This window comes from Ovis aries, chromosome 4 (genome assembly GCF_016772045.2).
Source record: "Ovis aries strain OAR_USU_Benz2616 breed Rambouillet chromosome 4, ARS-UI_Ramb_v3.0, whole genome shotgun sequence".
NCBI lineage: Eukaryota > Metazoa > Chordata > Mammalia > Artiodactyla > Bovidae > Ovis > Ovis aries.
The window spans coordinates 71147966-71170229 of NC_056057.1; the positions used below are offsets into that span (position 1 = coordinate 71147966).

At 39.4% G+C, this 22264-nt stretch overlaps 1 protein-coding gene across 10 annotated transcripts in view; it reads right to left on the reverse strand.

Moving 5' to 3' along the window:
• Nucleotides 1–20012: 20012 nt before the first annotated feature.
• Nucleotides 20013–22264, reverse strand: part of SNX10 (sorting nexin 10) — a 66399-nt gene continuing 64147 nt past the window's right edge. For all 10 annotated transcript variants that reach the window (XM_060415039.1, XM_027968663.2, XM_042248654.1 and 7 more), the window contains one exon: nt 20013–21860. In XM_060415039.1, coding sequence (XP_060271022.1) covers nt 21779–21860 — 82 coding nt within the window. In that variant the 3' untranslated portion in view covers nt 20013–21778. The remainder of the gene's footprint in view (nt 21861–22264) is intronic.

The window sequence follows — 22264 nt, forward strand, 5'->3', positions numbered from 1 at the left end:
AGCCCACCTAGCACTATATATACCGTCAAGCCCCACTCACAGATACCTCAGATCTCCTCAGATCCCTGTTTTGTTACATGTCCAGCAGCCCAGGAAAAACCAGGGTACAAGGAACGTACTTGATAAGGTGCTTCTCTCTTCCATGCCTGTTTTTTAATTAGTGAGGAAAAGGGGGAAAGGAAGAATGCAATTGATAGTGTATTTCTTACCACCTCCTCGCCATCATAGTGAACTTAAAGCCAAATTTTAAGATTAGAATCTGACAGCTCAATCATGTTTTTTGTTCTCAAATGTTAGTTGAATTTTCCCCCTTAAATAATTATTTGGATTTAGAAATCCCAGGGTCTGTATTTTTTCAATAGGAAATTATTCCATTTGCTTCATTTATTTAAATCTACAACTCATCTGTTCAATTCATACACTTATAAACAGGAGGAAGGAAAATGTACTCCAACTCTCTAATATTTTCTTAACAACTAAAGCACAACTAAGAAAATGAAGTCTCTACATTCCCCTCTTCCTCCACCTTCTCTTCCTCTTCTTCTTCCTTTGACCAACAACTGCTATAATCCACACTAATGAGGTAGACTGTGCTAAGAATTTTCTTCACTTAACATTTCTCATTATTAATAAATTTTACACTGACAACTATAAAGTGAACACTTAGGATTTATGCACCTAACCTAATTACATATGCTGCATGTATGCATTTCATTATTTACTTGACAGATTCATTCCTTGATATCATAAATAATTAAACAAGAATCAAATATTAACAATCAGATACATATTAATTCTAAAATCTGTAGAAACAAACTATATTTTTATCTTCAGTTCAACAAGCACTGATTAAAATGTCTTCATTAGGCAAATTTCATAAGCAAAGTTCTTGGTCTACATTTCTTACCTTCTCTAAAAATTAAACCTGGGCCAAATTATTCCAGAATTACTTCATGGAAAAAAATAAATGTAGCAGTATTTCTAACAAGTCATTGGATTCATCTTTGTCAAGCACAGTTGCATCTTATATATGAAACATTAATCTTTGTGTTTGTTAGGAATTTTCAAATATACTTTTTATTATAAACTAGGAACCAGCACCATCTTGGTTCTTAGTAGCATATTATCAGAGCTTCTTGTCTTATGAGTTGATGGGTTTAACCAAATAATAATTATATAACTCGTTTAAAGAATAATATCTAGGCATTGGATAATGGTAAGAACTACATTTATTGGGGCTGAAATTTTACCCTGAGATAAAATGTGTAGCTGTTACTTTATCTGCTTTTAATGAGCTAGGTTTAAATTTTTTTAGTCATGTATATCAACATCTTCATTGATCAATCTTTTCTCACATATTATCAAATTTGCTTTGGTAGAGCATACCATACAATTTCATCATTTAAAAAATGTTAAAGATTCATGGATAGCCACATTATTCATAATAGAAGATTAATGCCGGGCTGACAGGTTTTTGTAAAGATCTAACTCTTTTTTTCTAAGTGCATATACCATATCTATGTGAAATGTACCTCTGATGTTGCATATTGATTACTCTCCTCTCTTCTTTTCTAAAGCTAAAGAGAGAATATTATGGAATGATTGTCAGGGTTAGTGTGTCTCTGACCTACACATGTACTATTAATAATTTATGAGCTGACTTGAAATACAGCATCAAGAGACCAACTGAGGACCACTGCTGCTGCCTGGAATGACATATACTCGGGGTTGACAGCATGTGCACCCAGATTTTGAGGTCCTGTTGTTAAAATATGTAGAGAGACACAAACGTTCTAAGTGCCAGAGCTAACTGAATGGAAGGAAGCCACGCTTCTTTGTTACAAATCTCTAGGAGCTATATTTATGTCTTTTCATCCTATCCTTTCCATGCCATGAAATTTTCTTATTAAATTATTTAATCAGCTTGCCAAGTGTACTCATGGTGTCTATAAACATTAGAGAGTCTCCACTCAAGAAATATGGAGGTATAGCAAGCAGAAGCTCGGGTCTTCTTATTAACCACATTCCTTCACATCCAGAGGTTGTGGATCCTTCCAGACTGTGTTCTATGCTCACACAAAGATAGTGGGGGTGGGGAGAGAGATTCCCCCCTCCCTCAAAAATGGTGTCACACTCTACACACTGTGCTGCAATTTGTTTGTTTCACACAACATATCAAAGACATTTCCCAGATCAGCATATATATTTGTAGTTCTTTTTTTTTCCCCTTTTTTTCTCATTTATTTTTTAATTGGAGGAAAATTGCTTTACAATGTTGTATTGGTTTCTGCTGAACAATAATGCAAATCAGCCATAATTATACATATATCCCCTCCCTCTTGAGCCTCCCTGCCCTCCCCCGATCCCATGCTTCTTGGTCGTCACAGAGCACCAGCCTGGGCTCCCTGTGTTATATAGCAACTTCTCACCAGGTGTAGTTCATTTTTTAAACAACAACATAATGTTCCATTTTATAGAATACCATGGCTCATTTATCCACCCCCTTATTAACAGATTGTTAAGCTTCAGATTTTTCACAATTGAAAAACAATGCCACGTACACTGAACATATATACTATGTACTTGCTTAACTGTTTCGCTAAGACAGAGTTCCAGAAGTGAAATTGTTAGGTCAGTAACTAATCTTTTAAATCTCCTTAACTCATCAGTTAGGTAAGAATCAATAAGTATTACTATTTAGGATTTAAATATTATAACATTTCATTAATAGATTCGCTTATAATATGTAAGTGTATTTTTTAAAAAACATACTTTTACAACTTTAAGAGTATGGAGTAATTTTGGGAAAGATTATGTTTTAGTTACATTAATTTCATATGTGAGTAGCTTTCTGCAAAAGCAGACTAAAGTCAAAGTTGTTTCCAATGTTTTAGCAATATGTCATCAAGTCATATGTCTGTATATATTATTTTTAACATCAATGTCCAAAGCAGCCAGTCTTCATTTCAGCAATGCTACCCATAACTAAGGATGTTTATGGAGATTGACAACTGTTAAACCACTGAATGCTTTTCAAAATATATTCAAAAAATTTTATGTGTGAAAACATTTCATCTAGGAAATCTAATTAAAAGCAAGGTTATATGTATTTGAAACCATTACAAGTAAGTAAACTTATAAAATTTCCTGCTTTCCACCTGAACTGTTTGAAGCCTTCTACAAACAGTGTAATGGTTCCCTAGTGTGTCAGGTTCTATTATGTGAACTAGAATATGTTTTCAGAGAAGAAGCTTGCATCCGATGACAGACACTTCCTATCTGCTAGGACTCATATATAAAAATTGGAACATTGATCCTTTCATGTAGAGGTTTTCCATAGCAAGAAGATAAAGGGAAATCTTGTTATGCTAACTGATTTACTAGTCAAAAGTAGCCAGGACATTGAAACCTAGAAACTAGTTAATGGTTTGTAACAAGTCAGAAATAAAGATGTTCAACCAAGAAAATGACATTAAGCAGCACTGGCTACAAGAGAAAAGAGCAGCCTGTCAGAATCACATGAGGACTGTGGTGACAGGTAGACAATAAAATGGGATGACACTGGGTCCTCTCACCAGGGGTGTTTCCAACAGCTTTCTCTTGGGAGTTTCCATGCACTTCCTTTGTAGGAAACCTTCCCTTTAAAAATGGCAGCAGACCCCTTGGAGGTCTTATTAAAATTCTCCTTCTGTGTTATGAAGTGTGTTGTTTAAGGCAGATGGCAGCACCCGAACAATTCATTCTTCATCGTATGAAGGAAAGTGAGAACAACAGTCATACCAAGAAGGTAGCTTGTGGCTGACACATCCCAGTAACATTGCACGGTGGCCATCGTCAGAGAGGAGATGAATCAAAGGGGAAAGTCAGTCCACAATCCCACCTAAGATGGCAGAAAGCATGAATCTAAACAGAAGCAATATGGTACGTAATGAATATTTCATATTCAGATTGATACCCATTATATCTGCAAACAAATTTCATATACCAGTTAAAACCTCCATAGCACCACTAGGATAAACATTGTTTTTTGTTTTAAGAGAAATTTCCTTTCATTCATCTCCACTATAAAACTGCAGCTGAAGCAGTGTAACTCTTCCTACCTCATTATGGACTATAAAGGCTATGCCACGCAAGAACTGAAAGAAAGCAAAGAGCCTAACTATTGCCCCATGACTTCTTTCATACAAGTAATTTCAAGGAATCAATCTACTTTATCTAAAATAATGCTATCACTTTTTTACTTAACCCTGTTCTAATGTAAAGTTAAATAATTTCCTATACGTCTAAAGTAGTATAATACCACTAAACTATTTCCAATAGAGTAATAGCTTTGAGAACACTCTTCTAAACCGTTTCTCTCTTTTTTTTATTCTATCCCAACATATTTTAAGTTATATGACAAAATAAACATTTCATAACCTTTTTCAGCAGAATTTTTTTTCTACTAATGTCATTTCAACCAGTGGGAGATCTATATTTTCCATGCTGCAGTTCAACATCTAGAATTATTTCTGATATAGATTAGCTGTCCCTTCATGAACCATGAAAGACAAAATCTAAGCCTCTTTAAGCCCGTCTTGTTTGACAGCATGCACGTATTTACATGAAATATAAAGCAAATATTTGTTCTTTTCATACAAGCTGTCAGCACAAACTTGCGTTGTTTAGAAACCTGTTTAGACAAACAGAATTGGCATTTACCACATAACATATGGTAAAAGGTCAACAATAGGTAAAATCAAAGATTATCGAAAAAGGAATAAAGCATTGACATGCATTTGTGGAACCAAAGTTGATCACATTATGCTGAAACTCATATAATTGACAATTAAAACTTCATTGTTTATTCATTGTTTGTTTAAGAAAATGTGAGGCTTAATTTTAGTTGCTTACTTATCAGAGTATTAACTTTTGGTTCACTGCAGGGATAGGTGTAAGAAAACTGATACCTGGAAAGTTCCCAATTACAATTGCTTTTCAGATTTTTCTCCACAGAACTTTCTAATTGTTAATAGGAACATACTCTGGACATTTCATGATATTACTGCCACCTAATCGGGTCACTGAGCTGCCAACTCCAACTGCCCAGGACAGTCAGGCTCTTGCTTTAAGGAACCAGTGACTCCTGAGTGTGCAGGAGCAGTGGTTTACTGAAAAATCAAACGTGCTTTCCTCCTGCCTTTAGGGTTTGCACTATCATGGCTTTCCTGGCGAATGCCTCCACCCTGGGGGCACATTGCCTCTATCTCTAGACCTGCTCTGTTCTGAAGCCACAAGGACAGGACTTCTTCTGCTTCCTGTGGACAGCGTCCCATCTGCTGAACACACATTTTAATAAGTGAACTCTATTTCAAGGGAAATACCTATTGGTATTAACAAGAAAATAGCATCTCTACAAGATTCTCTGAAAAGAAATGCTGTCAGTGCCACTCATTCTACCTTCAAAGACAAGTCCCTGTAATTACTTTCTCCCCTTCATTTCCTTGTCCGGATAAAGCAACAAGATCAAGAGAACCTATCCATTTTCCCCAGATACCTTCCAAACTGTGTGTCCGCTTTTGCAGGCTGGGATCAGAAATTTCATTATCTGTATTTGTATTAGTAATTCACTGCACAGAGAGAACAGGGGGCAGAGGAGGAGAGCAAGCATGAAAGCAAACATCAGACAGACAATTGTATATATGCAAATGCTTGCAAATTTCTGCCAGCATCTCCCTATCTATAACCAAGCAACATGGAAGCCTATTCATTCCTCAGTCTCTTCACTGCCAAACATAGTTGTGGATTTGAAGGGGAAAATTCAGGAAACATTGAACTTTCAGCCACTGAGACTAAATCTAACTCAAAAACTATTATATAAAAGGCTAATGCATAAATATAATCAATGATTTTCTAGAAAGACATGAGATATGCAGCCTCCTGGCCACAGAGAGCAGAAAAACAAAGATGCCCTGGGAGGGGGCGGGAGAAGGGATCTGTAGCAAGTGACTCTCCAGCCCAATTGTCAGAGGACTGAAAGGGTTACCTCCAGGCTTCATGTCGTGCATGTGCACAAGGTGCCTGGGCGAGAAGGGGTATGGGAAACCAAAAAGAGGCACGATGAAGAAAATGCCCCCCAATTCATAAATACAAAGCGTTCACTGTCAAATGAATATACATGGTGTTTGAAATGACAACAAAAATCATCATGTATTTTGTTTTGCCTTGAAATCAATTATTCTCAAACTGTTGGTAATAGAACATTTCATGACTTCATTCTTATATGTATACTCTACTCACTGTAAATCCCTTTCACATATAGTAATTCCATTCATCCACAAAATTATGTTTCAGTGTAGGGTCAGCATTATACCCAGTTTACAAGTAAAGAAACCTGGACATGGAGGTTGAGCCAGCTCCACTGTGAACAGAGAGCTAAAGGGGTGGGCCTGAAGAAAATCAAGAGACTTGTGAGAAGAGAAGGGAAGTGGGTAGGTGAAACAATGGATGTTTACTATGTCTACTAGTTGTCCTTCAGCTACGGACCCTGATTCATTCTGTCTGGTATTATGGTGAGGTGTTTTCATGTGTATCTGCTCTCGGATGGACAGCCCCTGAGAACTATGTATCTGTTATCATTGTATCTCCTGAAGGACTCAAGACAATCCTTAGAATATAGGATATGCTCAATAAATGTATTTTTGACATTATTGTTTCATTAAACTAGTTTAAAGAAAGTGAAAATGAAGTCGCTCAGCCATATCTGACTCTTTTCGACCCCATGGATGGTAGCCTACCATGCTCCTCCGTCTATGGGATTTTCCAAACTGGCCTTTTAAACTAAAAGACCACTTCAGGTTTTTTAAGTTCTGTGGTGTCTTGTTCCTTTTATTTCATGGACATACATAAAATCTCAAACACTGTTAAATACTTTCTAACACTGTCACAAGAGAAGACTCTACACATGGACATCACCAGATGGTCAACACTGAAATCAGATTCATTATATTCTTTGCGGCTAAAGATGGAAAAGCTCTATACAGTCAGCAAACAAGACTGGGAGCTGACTGTGGCTCAGATCATGAACTCCTTATTGCCGAATTCAGACTTAAATGGAAGAAAGTAGGGAAAACCACTAGACCATTCAGGTATGACCTAAATCAAATTCCTTATGATTATACAGTGGAAGTGAGAAATAGATTTAAGGGACTAAATCTGATAGACAGAGTACCTGATGAACTATAGACAGAGGTTCATGACATTAAACAGGAAACAGGGATCAAGACCATCCCCATGGAAAAGAAATGCAAAAAGGCAAAATGGCTCTCTGGGGAAGCCTTACAAATAGCTGTGAAAAGAAGACAAGTGAAAAGCAAAGGAGAACAAGAAAGATATAAGCATCTGAATGCAGAGTTCCAAAGAATAGCAAGAAGAGACAAGAAAGCCTTCCTCAGTGATCAATGCAAAGAAATAGAAGAAAACAACAGAATGGGAAAGACTAGAGATCTCTTCAAGAAAATTAGAGATACCAAGGGAATATTTCATGCAAAGATGGGCTCAGTAAAGGACAGAAATGGTATGGACCTAGCAGAAGCAGAAGATATTAAAAAGAGGTGGCGAGAATACACAGAATTGTACAAAAAGAACTTCACGACCCAGATAATCATGATGGTGTGATCACTCACCTAAAGCCAGTCATCCTGGAATGTGAAGTCAAGTGGGCCTTAGAAAGTATCACTACGAACAAAGCTAGTGGAGGTGATGGAATTCCAGTTGAGCTATTTCAAATCCTGAAAGATGATGCTGTGAAAGTGCTGCACTCAATATGTCAGCAAATTTGGAAAACTCAGCAGGGGCCACCGGACTAGAAAAGTCCGTTTTCATTCCGATCTCAAAGAAAGCCAATGGCAAAGAATGCTCAAACTACCACACAATTGCACTCATCTCACAGGCTCTAAAGTAACGCTCAAAATTCTCCAAGCCAGGCTTCAGCAATATGTGAACCATGAACTTCCAGATGTTCAAGCTGGTTTTAGAAAAGGCAGAGGAACCAGAGATCAAATTGCCAACATCTGCTGGATCATGGAAAAAGCAAGAGAGTTCCAGAAAAACATCTATTTCTGCTTTATTGACTATGCCAAAGCCTTTGACTGTGTGGATCACAATAAACTGTGGAAAATTGTGAAAGAGGTGGGAATACCAGACCACCTGACCTGCCTCTTGAGAAAGCTGAATGCAGGTCAGGAAGCAACATTTAGAACTGGACATGGAACAACAGACTGGTTCCAAATAGGAAAAGGAGTGCATCAAGGCTGTATATTGTCACCCTGTTTATTTAACTTATATGCAGAGTACATCATGAGAAACGCTGGGCTGGAAGAAGCACAAGCTGGAATCAAGATTGCCGGGAGAAATATCAATAACCTCAGATATGCAGATGACACCACCTTTATGGCAGAAAGTGAAGAGAAAGTCAAAAGCCTCTTGATGAAAGTGAAAGAGGAGAGTGAAAAAGTTGGCTTAAAGCTCAACATTCAGAAAATGAAGATCATGGCATCTGGTCCCATCACTTCATGAGAAATAGATGGGGAAACAGTGGAAACAGTGTCAGACTGTATTTTGGGGGGCTCCAAAATCACTGCAGATGGTGACTGTAGCCATGAAATTAAAAGACGCTTACTCCTTGGAAGGAAAGTTATGACCAACCTAGACAGCATATTAAAAAGCAGAGACATTACTTTTTCAACAAAGGTCCATCTAGTCAAGGTTATGGTTTGTCCAGTGGTCATGTATGGATGTGAAAGTTGGGCTGTGAAGAAAGGTCTGAGTGCCAAAGAATTGATGCTTTTGAACTGCGATGTTGGAGAAGACTCTTGAGAGTCCCTTGGACTGCAAGCAGATCCAACCAGTCCATTCTAAAGGAGATTAGCTGTGGGTGTTCTTTGGAAGGAATGATGCTAAAGCTGAAACTCCAATACTTTGACCACCTGATGCGAAGAGCTGACTCATTGGAAAAGACTGATGCTGGGAGGGATTGGGGGCAGGAGGAGAAGGGGATGACAGAGGATGAGACAACTGGATGGCATCACCGACTCAATGGACATAAGTTTGGGTGAACTCCAGGAGTTGGTGATGGACAGAGAGGCCTGGCATGCTGCAATTCATAGGGTCGCAAAGAGTCGGACATGACTGAGCGACTGAACTGAACTGAACACTGTCAAAGACAGAACTTCAACAGTGGAAGCAAATAACCTATGTTCATAATTTACACATATTTTGACTGTCCTCTAAAATAATTTCTTCTGTTATTTTTTACACCGGTAAGAAAGAGTAAGCTTCTGTGGTGCCTTTCTAAGTCACTTCATTTTGCTCTTCTATTTTTGTTCAGCAAATGTCATATTTGCTGAAAATCCGAGTGCCTAAGACTCCCTGTGTCCTTTCATAATCTGTTAGCATGCAGTTGTTCATCATTTGGATTTCACTGCAGTGTAGAAATGACCTTAGTCTTTCCTTGAGTCATTTAATTTCCATCTTTCTGGCCTTTCTCAAGGAGTCTCCTCAAAGCCTGTAATCTCAAGTACCGCTTCTTTTCCTTCTTTCTGGGTTTATAGCCGCCCTGCTTGAGATGGCCCAGCATTTCCTGCAGTTAGACATGGCCATGAGCCTGAGTTCTTACCAAGAGATGTGGTGATGGTTACAACTACCAGATCATCTGTTTAAGGATGTCTGGGGTTTGATTTCAAAGAATCCAGGAAAGGGGAACATATCTGGGGCACAGAATGGTACAACTTCTACCATATGACCCTAACTTGAAACTGAGTGATGGGCACATGGGGATGAATTATACTACATTATCCCCACTTTTATTTCAATATATTTGGAATTTTCTATTGAAAAATAAATTCAAAGGTGCTTGCCCTAGTTGTGTTATCTCCTTTCCTTATCACTGGCTGGAAATAGAAATGACTGGAGCGAACTTGGAAAGCACCTGTGGAGGATGGCAGAGCCAGCCCCCCAGCCTGGGTCCTGGAGCAGGACTTGTCCACCTGTCTTGTAGACTTCCTGAAAGAGAAATTGATTTCTCGCTCATTTGAGCTATTGCACTCTGATAGCTACAGAGTTCTCTACATAACTCAAGCCCCTTATTTAGTTACATTCTATTTCAAAACAGACTGGACCATAAAGTCTTTGGACCATGAAGAAGGCTGAGTGCCAAAGAATAGATGCTTTTGAATTCTGGTGTTGGAGAAGACTCTTGAGAGTCCCTTGGACTGCAAAAAGATCAAACCAGTTAATCCTAAAGGAAATCAATTCTGAATATTCATTAGAAGGACTGATGCTAAAGCTGAAGCTCCAATACTTTGGCCACCTGATGCGAAGAGCCAACTCACTGGAAAAGACCCAGATGCTGGGAAAGATTGAGAGCAGGAAAAGAAGGGGACAGCAGAGGATGAGATGGTTGTATGGCATCACTGGTTCAATGGACAGGAATTTGAGCAAACTCCGGGAGACAGTGGAGGACAGAGGAGACTGGCTGTGGTGCAGCCATGCAGTCGCAAAGAGTAGGACACGACTTATCGACTGAACAACGAATTTCAAAACAGTCTCCTTTACTCTAACAGCCAGCACAGTCTCACTCATCTTCCCCATTCCTTTACTTTTCTTGGGCTCTCTTATTGGTCGGCAGGGTTTTAGAACTCAATCAGCATTTACTATGGTTACATTTTTTTTGTTCCTCTGGAGATCAGGCTGAACCACAAGCCATACAAACACCTAGATGGCACCAAGACTACCTTAAATTGCTCACAATCCAACTCACCATCAAAACCCTTATAAAAATGTCACTTTTTAGTCTGGAAGTCTATTATTTATACAGTTATTGACAAACTTGATTTAGAAAAGAACTATACGTTACTATAGCAAAACTTAGGAGGAAGTAGTAATGTTGAGAACATCTCAATCAGATAATAAAAGGTTAAGAAAAAATTTAATTTTCTTTACACAAAATATGTTTGTATTCTAAACCAGTATTCTTGCCTGGAAAGTCCCATGGACAGAAGAGCTTGGCAGGCTACAGTTCATGGGGTCACAAAGAGTTGGACACAACTAAACGTGAGTGCACACACACACACACACACACACACTCTAAACCACTGTGTCGGCTGCATCTGATCCACCAGTGTTTTGTCGCTCACCTCCCCAGGCCAGCACAATCCAACACAGTGCTTTCAGGATCTTTGAATTTCAGTGTGTATACAAGGCAAATGCTCCCCCGTCCAGAAGTTTCTGTCCTTCCCTGTGGCCTCACACCAGCCTCTTCCACACTGACCCTGGCCATAGATTGGGATTAACATGTATAGCATGAGGTCCGTGGGTTAAAATAATTTTCTAAAAGGAGTTGTTAATCCTTGTGATGAATTGCCAAAGAAGGTCACAGACTCTTTCTCCAAAGGTCCTTAGAAATAAAGTAGATTTTCACAGGATGACTTTTAGAGGAGGTCCCGTGAAGGTCAGAGGATGAACTTAGGTAAACCAACAAAGAGAAAAGCAAATACAGGATGCAAGCTAATATTTGTTATTCGTTGAAACTAAACAAAAGGAGGAGTTTTGGGAAGTTCTCTTTTCAGGGTTAGACTGCAGGTTTCACTCTACTCATTTTTGCTCACAGGGGAAAACCTAATCAGCTGTAAGTACAGCCGACTATTCCCACCCTCCGCCCCCCAGTATTGTTCACACTCCACACTCCTCTCCCCGTCCTCCTGTCCACATCCTTCAGGAGAATTCTGTCTTTGCCAGACTAGTTCCTGAGCTATGGCTGCCCAGGTTGAACGAAGTGTGGGCAGGAATCGAGAGAATTGGGTTTACATTAACAGTAAATAAGGCTAGAGAACAAGGAAAAGGCAAGAGCCAGTGTGGGCTAGGATCTGGAAGTTTGGAAGAGACTAAAATTATCACAAGTTCAAAAAAAGCTGACAAGAAATGTGAGATGTAAATATCTATGTCTATCTATGTATATCTATCTAGAGACAGAAAGAGAAGAGGACTGAGACTTTTAAGAAAGTTTTGGAGGTTAGTATCAGAGTCCTTTGGTATTTTTTAAAGAGAATTCAGTAAGGCTTTAAATTATTTTTCAGTTGCTTTTTAAAAGTCAGACTGGGCTTCAGCTTTAAATGGGATTATATGACATAGCAGACTATGTTTGGAAAAAATACTAGTCTGTCCATCAAGTCAAATATTCCAACTTAATCATCCACTATTTATTGAATATTGACTACTCTATTATGTACAAACTGAGCTAGGCACAGTGTCTTAGAAACAAATTAACCAAAAGAAATATTTCACCAAAATATTTCATCGAACGGTTTCTTTGATAACCGAAAAGAGGAATCTCAAGCAAAGCTTTGATTGACTGCCATATAGACCTCGTGAATGGACACCTACATCACCATGTGAAGGTCTTCTGCCACAGAGAAATGAGACATGAGGCACTGTAACAGCAGGTTCTCCTACACCCTCCCAACAACAACGTCTTCCAGTTCCAGGAGGCAGACCTCTCTGAATCACCTACCACCATTCCTGAAGTTGGTCTACTGCTACTTTTGCTAGTTCTACCACAGGAAAGGGGCTTTAAGAAGGGTCTGTATACAGACCCTTTGCCTACATAGGAGTTTAACTCCTCTCTGACTCTGGAACTCCCTCTGTATTAAACTGTGGCTGGTGCTGGGAGGCTGGGGCGGGCCAGAGATAAAATGCATTCTTCATCCTCCAGGGGCTTCTGCCTGAAGAGAAGATGGGTGACCAACCGTGCAGCGCAGGGGCATGGGTGCTGCCAGAAAGGCAGTGCGAATGTGAAGTAGGTCCTGCGTGGAAACAGCAAAAGCGTCCCTGCCCTGCGGGGGGTGTGGTCAGAGTGGGCATCTGCACCAGGAGACATTTCATTAGAGTCTTGAATAACTAGGTGAAATGAACCAGGCAAGAAGGCATGAATAAGGAAACCCAAAGAGCCTTTCAAGCAGAGGAAACTTGCTCTGATTTCATCAGCACCTCACAACTTGCCCTCAGGGTGTATTATTATCTTCATGTTGTATATAAAGAAACAAACTCCAAAAGGTTGAGGGACCTACCCCACGCCACTCATCTTTAGGCAGTGAACCTAAGATTTAAACTTAGCACCATACTCCCTACCTCTTTACAGAACCTGGTCACTGAAAGGGAATCCTTCTCATTTAGTGATATCCACATTGACTTCCCTGGGGGCTCAGTGGGAAAGGACCTGTCCAACAGTTCAGAAGACGTGGATTCAAGCCCTGGGACAGGAAGATATCCTGAAGAAGGAAATGGCAACCCATCCAAGTATTATTGCCTAGAAATCCCACGGACTGAGGAGCCTAGGGAGCTACAGTCCATAGGGTCACAAAGAGTCAGACATGACTTAGTGACTGAGCATGCAGGCACCCATCTCTCACACCATATCCTCAAGCACACTTACGATGAACATGTACGTGCTCAGTTGCTCAGTCATGCCTGACTCTTTGCGACCCTATGGACTGTAGCTGCCCAGGATCCTCTATCCATGGGATTCTTCAGGCAAGAGTATTGAAATGAGTTGCCATTTCCTCCTCCAGGGGATCTTCCCAACCCAAGGATGGAACCCTCATCTCCTGCATCTCTTTACATTGGCAGGCAGATTCTTACCACTGAGCTACCTGGGAAACCCAAGGATGAACACAAGCGTCCCTTAATCATTCTGGGAAAAATATCTGAAGTATTATAGACTCAAAAGATCATGAAATTGTTATTATTTTTTTGGACAAAATTTTGTAACAGTATCCCGCCCCCACCCCCCGCACGCGCACACACACACACACAAATACACACACACAATATATCAACATATGAAAGGGACTGGGAAGTCCTGCAAAAATAATAGGCCATGAAAACTTCCACCCTACCTCCTTTTTTCCTCTTCTTTCTTTTTTTAAAATAACATTTATTAACACCTTTAAAGACATTCTGTATTTAGTCTTTTTATTGTACTGATGAGAATACTGCAGTCTACAGAGGGTGGGAGCTGCCTTTGGGTATGTGTTAATGGCAGAGTCAGAACTCAATTCCACAGATTTCCCTCCTGTCAACACTCTCTTGGGTAAATCACACTTCAAAGTGTCCATTCCATACCTCCAATATATAAACAGTACACACAGCACAAGAGCTGATAACCTTGTAATTGTCAACTTACAAATTACTCTCTTAAAAAAAATACAAAGAAATCCCTAGGTGAGAGCTGAGATGGTGTATACAAATTTGAAGTGTGTTTATACACACTATTAATCGCCCTTGTCATGGTTTACACTAGTTATCCAAGTCTTGCTGATATCAATTGTTTATCTTCACAGACTTCCCACTGAAATAATAATACTAATAACAACTACTAGCTCTTTTTTTGCTCTCAATGTGAAGGATAACATTAATATATTGATGCAAATTTCCAGTGTTTATCTTCATGCATGCACTTAAATGGAACCACAGCTGAAGAAATCACTTCTTAACAAGATAATCACAAAACAAATCTTTGTACCAAGTACTTCATTACTAGATCAAATTCCATTATCACTAACTAAAAAAAAAACAAAACTTTGGAATCTGGTTGGAATCAAGACAGCAAAAAAAAAAAAAAAAGGTGGGAGAGGAGATTGGAAATCCTTTTGTTTTTGCAAAGATTCACATTATAGCACTATTTCTTATATTAAAATTGAAGTTGTTTGACTGGAAATTCTTTAACGTACAAATTTAAAAACATATTTTAAGAGCAGTCAGTACTCAACTTCGTAGAGTATTTATGAATAATAACATACTAGAAAAGGTCAATTGGGCTTTCTGTCTAAAAAGTTAAATATTCAGCGCCTGTATTCTGCATTTGTTACCAAAGTCCCCTTTATCAGCAGAAGGAGGCAAATGATACCCTGAAAATGTTTTAAACGTGCAACTTTGCTTATCTTCCTGTATTAATGATCCTTATGGCAGTTGTTACATTAACCTTATCACATTGCACAGCAATAGGGGAAACCGATTGTGAAAAGAAGAAAAAGAAAAAGCATTTAGTTTAATCTTGAAACCTTTTTTTTTTTTCTAATCAAGCATTTTTCTGATTGTCAAGGAGGGTGAAAATGAATGTTAGATTTTTACTGGGTTTTCTTAAAACCTCAAAGAAGAAACTAGACATTTCCAAATGGGTGACTCATTAACCATCATATACTGTGAAAAGGACACAAATTAGACTATCGACGAATGGCTCATTCTATGAATTCTGGGTTTCCTGAGATCCACAAAGAGGCTCTGACTAGGAGACAGTCAATGGCTCCGGAGAAAGCCAGTTTCTCTTTCAAGGCTCCGAATCACTTATTTGTGGATATGTTATTCAAAACTTGCCATTTGCCTCTAAGACGTCTATGTCCTTCTTCATACATTCGTGTGCACGTAGAGGAAATTCAAAGGCTCCATCTTTTAATCCCTTTTACTTTTGACAATAGTAAACCTGACCCTGAGACCCTTCTATCTTCTTATTCTCTCAAGGTGCTTGAGAAACCACCTAACTTTATGGCTAAAATTAATGTTTTTATTCAACTGCAGATGCTTGAGCTCAACACCCGTACCAGCAGGGTGAGAATCAGCCCCTTTCATTCCTTCAGCCAGGTAATATGCTTTTTCCTTTTTTTTTTTTCTTTCTTTTTTTCATTTTCCTTTTAATGCAGAGCAGGGCTACTGATTACAAAGAGGCAGTCTGACTCCAGCAATAGGTCTTCTTCACTAATCCTCACTGTCATGGAAATTCCAGCTGCTACAAGAATAAGAGGCTCAATCCATATTTGCCAGCTCTAATATGAAATCTGTCAGAACCCAAATTAATGAGTTCCAAATTCCTTACATCACGATAACAGGTTAAGACTGGTCAATTAATTACATAAATCCTTCCCGATTCATTGTGCGTTTGCAGCCCAGATTGTGTCTTACATTACTCCATGACACAGGCCTTTTGGCTCCTGTTGTTCTGCAGAAAGGCCCCATTTAAGTGGAGGCTGCCTGCCACGGCAAAATGTTAAATGTCACCCGTTAAATTTGCACTTTTCTATAATTGCTTTTGTTAAAAAAAAAAATTAAATTACAGCACAGGGCTCCCAGTACACCACTACGCAGAGGGCTGGGGTTGTACTGAATGGATCCCAGGGCAGGCAAGCTGTCTCTTAAGGTTTACACAGGTGTGATAGTTTACAGTCTCCTTTTTACCTGGTGCCCGGTAGGCAGCAGAGCCCAGAACGTGCACGTTTATGAAAAATATACCAAATTTCCCTAAGATCGATGGCAACAGAAACATGTATTCAGAAGATTCTTTTATGAAAAGATTAAAATAGGATTCTTTAGCCAGCTTCCCTTTTGTTTACCAGTGCAAGTATTAGATATATAAAACACTTGATCTAATCACCTTTTCAGGACTATATATTGTGCAGATGTGAGTTATACCTGTTCAGGTCTTTGTGTTGAATGTTGCTGATGGTTTTGCTATTTGTAACTGGCACATACCTACAGAGGGCGAATAATTGAGGATTAAGATCTCAAAAGACTTTTTAAAAAGTATCCAGACTTTAATCCTTATTAAAAAATCAAAATGCACCTGGAATTCCAATGGTTAGATTTAGATCTAGAACTGTAAGGGGTCCAAGTTCGGAATTCCGAGTGCCATCTCTCTTCACTGCACTACACTTCTGGTGGAGTGGACTCTTTATGCACCTAGCTGCTCTGTATCCAATGGAACCAGTGCCGGTTGTATTTCCTGCGTCATCCTTTTGACAGCTGGCTGTTCTGAGAATAAGTAAATGAACAGATGACGCTCCGAAGTACCGACGGAAACCTGGGTAGGGCGTGGGTTCTTTCCACTTGGAAGCCCCACCATCACACCACCAGGCAGAGGCTAGCCAGACCCCAGGAGGCGCATTCTCCCACGGATCGCCGGGCCACCCGCTGGCCTGGCAGCGCCCCCCTCTGTCCTCCTGCAGCCTTGCACCAGGTCTGCCACTGGCCGCGGCCTTTTTTCTAGGGTAAAGGAAGCTCGGCCTCTGGGCTCCCTTCAGTGGGGTGAAGGACTTGTCTTTCCCTATACGTTCCCCCCACACTCCCTCCACACACACGCACACATCAAACGTAGACCCAGGGCTGTTTCAGGACCCAGAAGCACGCGCTTCTTCCTCGGCGACGCAGTACCGCAACCAAGCGCACCTGTCCCCTCCCTACCCACAAGGAAGGGGGCGCATTAACGCGAAGGCGCCTCCACCGCAGGGTTTATTTAGGGCTCTGGGGAGACTACAGGGGAGAGGGGACAACCAACGTGTGCGGTGCGGGCGCAGATAAAACATTTGGAACGCGTGGGCTTCGCCCCAGCTCCATCGCGACCCCGGAGCGCTTCTGGGCCCCTAGAGGCCACAACCACACCCTAGCCGGCAGCGCGTCTTCGCCCTCTCTTGGGCCCGGCGGCGGGGTCGAGGGCGCAGCGCCGCGCGAGCTTCTGCAGAACAAAGACGAGTCCAGCCCTAGAGTGAGAACCGCCGCCGCCGCCGCCTCCCCAGCTCCGGCCCGGCCACCCTGACCCAGCTAAGCCCGAAACCCACCCGAGCGACTGGCGGCAGCCGGTTCCACGCCCGCTCCCAAACCAGCAGGGCCCCGGAAACGACTGAACCTGCAGTCCCCGGGGGTTATCGATATTCAAACCTCCCTCCCGCACCAAGCCCGTCACCTCAAGCCCCTCTGCATTATTATTTTTATTATTTTTTTCAAGCCGCCAAGCTGTCATTCTATTAGGAAGGGGGCCTCGCGGTGCCCACGTTCGAGGCAGGTGGGCAGGGGAGGGGGCACTGCAGGTCGGAGCTGTAAATCCTGTCTCTTTGCGGTTGTTGTTCCCACTCACCACCCGCCGCCCCCCTCCACCCGGGTTGGTTTTTTTTTTTTTTTCCCCTTTCTTTCCGCCTAGCAGTTGCTATGGGTTACCAGGACGGTTGCCATGGGTTACTGGACTGAGGCCGGCTGGCTCGCTACCTGCCACCCAGTCGCCGCGGCCGGCGGAGCGGCCCGGGTGGGAGGCAGCGGGAGCGCGCGTGTGCGGGCAGCGGCGCGGGGAGTGTGCGCGAGCCGGCCGGGCGCCGCAGCCAACAGGCGGCCTGGGTGCCGCAGCGGGAGCGCCGCCGCCGGTGGGGTGGGGGGCAGAGCTATAAAGAAGGCCCGGAGGTAAGAAGCAAGCAAAAACACAACCACAAGTTATACCCGTGCTGTGCCTCTAGCAGCAAAGACAAGCGGTGTGGGGTTTTGGATGCGTCTACACTTCTCGTCGGGGGAGAAAGGGTATTTTCCTGTTTAGCATAAACCATCTGTATAGTGTCTTTAAATTCCGCAGAAAAATTGTAGCTTTTTTTTTTTCTTGTTTCCTATTATTTTGAAAGGAAGTCTTTGGAATTTTGGAGAAAAGGGGTCAACTACCAGTTTGCGCAGCTAAAATAAATTAGCGTCCAGTGCACTGTTCCTAACAATGATCTAGAAAAGTTTCCATCAAGAGTGAAGAGCAATTGTGTTTGACTTAAAGGAACAATGGTGACTCGTTTGTGAGCTGCATATGGCAAAGAAGAAAGCCAGAATCCTTTGTAAATATTTCAAATTTAAAGCAATTGTTGCTTATGTACATCGTAAAGTTTTTGAATTCCATTCTGCTAAAATGTATTAATTCCGTATGACCTTTATGTACAAAGGAAAATTGTACCTATGCTTTGAATGTCTAATTACAATAATTTCAGACAGTTTTTTGTATTTGAAAATGTGTGTATATACATGTTATATATATATATAATAAAGGTCTCTATTCCAAACAAAAGCAGAAAATAGTATGAAATAAATTGTCCCTCTGTTGAAAAGATGCTGCATTGTATTCACAAAGTGACTTAAATTATTAAGAAGAAAACTTACTTAGAAATAGAATAAGCTTTTGCTATTTTTGTCTTAAAATTTTAGAAGCCTTTCATGGAAAAGGGTCTTCCTTTATGGCTGAAATATTGAAAACCTTATCTGTACCACAGCTGCTCAATAATGATGAATCCTCAAGGCACCAAAAAACATAAACTGAGTTCAAAACAGCATTCAATTTAATGTTGGGATATAATGGTAATTGTGGCTAAGCAAAATGAATTTGTTTAAATTCTTAAGAGCCATAAAAGAATTTTTTTAATCTTACTATAGTAAGGTTATTGCATATCACTTGTTTGTATTTAATTATTTAGTAAAATGTGAACCAGAGTTAAAAAGCTCCTGCAAGATATTTAATATCTTAAGGTACATAATTCAAGAGTAGCATTTCTGTTTTTCCTTAGTAATTTTTAAAACTTGAAATTTTAACTCAGTTCCTTTAATCACTTTCTTCCAAGTGAGACTTTAAAAGAAGCCCTAAGTAACAGGTTGTTGACTTTCATTGTTGACACTTTCAGATTATACATAAACTCAGTTCTGAAACAGAACACATAAACTAGCTTAATAGGTGAATATCGTGCCCTTTCAGAATTAGCCAGAGAAACATAGTTTTGCTGTATATAAATCATAAAACATCCAGGTTAAGAATTCTTTAAATTTGTTACATTTTAAATAGTTTTAAGTAAACATCTATTTTATTTAGTCATGTAAGTAATTGTTTTCTTTCTCTAAAGAAAGCTTTATAAAAATATGCCAGAGAAAAATAAGAGACTTGAACAAAGCAAGAAAGCCACTAGGGGCTGAAGTTCATTTAAATCTCTCAGCTGCTGGGAAATCAGTTTTAAGAAGCCAGTACTTAGATATCAAAACAACCAAACCAAGGCTATGCCTTAAATGTATACAACTACAGTGAATATGAAATCAAATTTTAACAAAATTATCCATTAAAAATTACTGATAATTCAGAAATATACTGAATTTAGATCTAAGTCAGAAGAAATATATTGTATAAAATAAGCAATCCAACAAACATGTTGTTTTTTTCATGTTTAATGTGAAAATGATCTCATGAAGTTTACATACCACAGTATTACGCATTACTTAATATCAATTTTGACGGCTATAGTTTCATCATCTAAGAATTACATTACAATTGGTGGCACGATATATGCTTTTCAAAACTACTGTAAAACATAACATGAATACAAATACATATTGCCAAGGAGCTGGTGACCACACTGAAATGACTGAATAGCAAACGTCACATGTCAGCAAGATAAAAAGAAATTGCTAAATCTTTTTTCCTCCAGTATTAAAATAATGAGTCTTAGATGATAAAGTAATAAGATCCAAGATACATTAAATCAAAATATTTACAAAAAATTCAATAACATTTTAGACCAAATAGAAAACAAAAAGGCAAAATTAAGGAAATCATTTATATTCTATATTTAATTTTTTTCTGTTGACTCTCAGTTAACAAGTATTTCAAAGGCTTTTTAAAATAATACAGTAACTTTTAATAAACTCCTAGTTAAAATGAGGGTGAGGTAACATTTAATTAAAGCAACAAGTTATCCCCCTTATATAAAGATATCTTCTTGTTAATTTCAGAGATCTTTCATACCATTCAACAAGGAAGACATATGAACAGTTATCTCAAGAAAATGCTGCCTCATCTGAAATTTGAAGTTCAAGGTAGTTTATCTAAGATATTTTATCTTTGACCACTATAAAAAGAGACATTTTGTTAAATTATACCAGTCCTTAGGCAGATGCCTTAAAAGAAAGGACTTTTTAAAAATGAATAATTAATTCTGAAATTAGCAAGTTCATATCCTTTTCTATATTATGGGAATATTTACTGGCAAATTTTATTAATTTTTATAAGATCCTACTTTTAACTTAAAGTAACAAGCAACCGTCACAGATACTGAAAGTTATCTAGTGCTAAGAAATTGCACATTAAGTCAGAAAATAAATCATGAACCTCTAATTCTAATTACACACAGATAATGAAAACAAATGGTTGTTCCCAGAAACCATGTGTTAAAGCTGATTTTGGACAATGAAAATGTATTTCTGAATCTATATATTGCAGATTCGTTACCGCTAAGCCACCAGGGAAGCCCTCTATATATTGCAAATATAAGCAAAATGACTAGCGCTATTTCTGGGCTTTTTATTTTTAAAGATGTAAACATTATTTTAACATGTCTCTATTCATAAGATACATTTTCCATCTAAGTGCGAAATAGAATAATGGAAAGGTTAAACACTCTTAAAATATTTCAATCAACCATTCCAAAGCTCAGTGTTTTTCCAGTGCAGAGGAGGGACCCACAAAATTCCAGCTGCCTGTCTGAGAGGCATTCTGGTCTGTGCCGTCAGTCATACACATACCTGCTGTGTTTATGCTAACACTGCCCCAGTAATACAAGAAGAAATGCTCCATCTGGATTTGAAATGCTACCTATTTACCTATCTTTTAAAATGCAATAAAGCCAACTAGATTTTGTTTAAACATATAAATCATTTCATCTGAGGGCAGGATCTCATTTTACCAATAGCGTGCGCTGATCAAGGAGAGTGCTGCATTCACAGGCTTTTAGCTTTTCACAGAAGCTTAGCCAAAATAAGACAACATAAAAATACCACTAATAAACAACACAACATCTCTACAAATTTAAATACTTAATATGACAGTGAGCTTTAGGTAAGAATATATTATTCGCAAGCTTTATTCTCTATGACTGGACACAATTTGCTATTCCTAAAATGGTAACATTAGAATTATTTTTCAGGATTCCTGCGGAGCTGTGCTCATTTTACATCCGTGCGAACTGCTGTCATCACTACTATGTCCAAACCCAGAGGATGAACTGGAAAAGAAGAGAGGGGGGAAAATAATAAAAAGAGGAAATTGGTTTTCACAACACACTCAAAGCCTGAGTAACAGAGGAGAACTTTAATTATCTCCAGTCACAAAGAGAGACAGGAAATTTGGACTTTTAATTAGCCATTTGGAGTGCAGTTGGATATTTTTTTAGCTAGATAATTTAAACGCGAATAATTCAAGTCTGACTAAATGAAAGTCACATAATCAGAATGCAGATAATTGAATTTCTACTGCATTCATTAATTCAGTGTGGAGGTGTGTGTGAAGACTACTATGATGAGCTGTCACAGCTCAATAAAATCTCAGTCAATTAATTTTTTCATTATCTTAGTATTACATCAACAAAAAGTGGAGTGTGTATATGTCTATACACACGCATATGTGTAC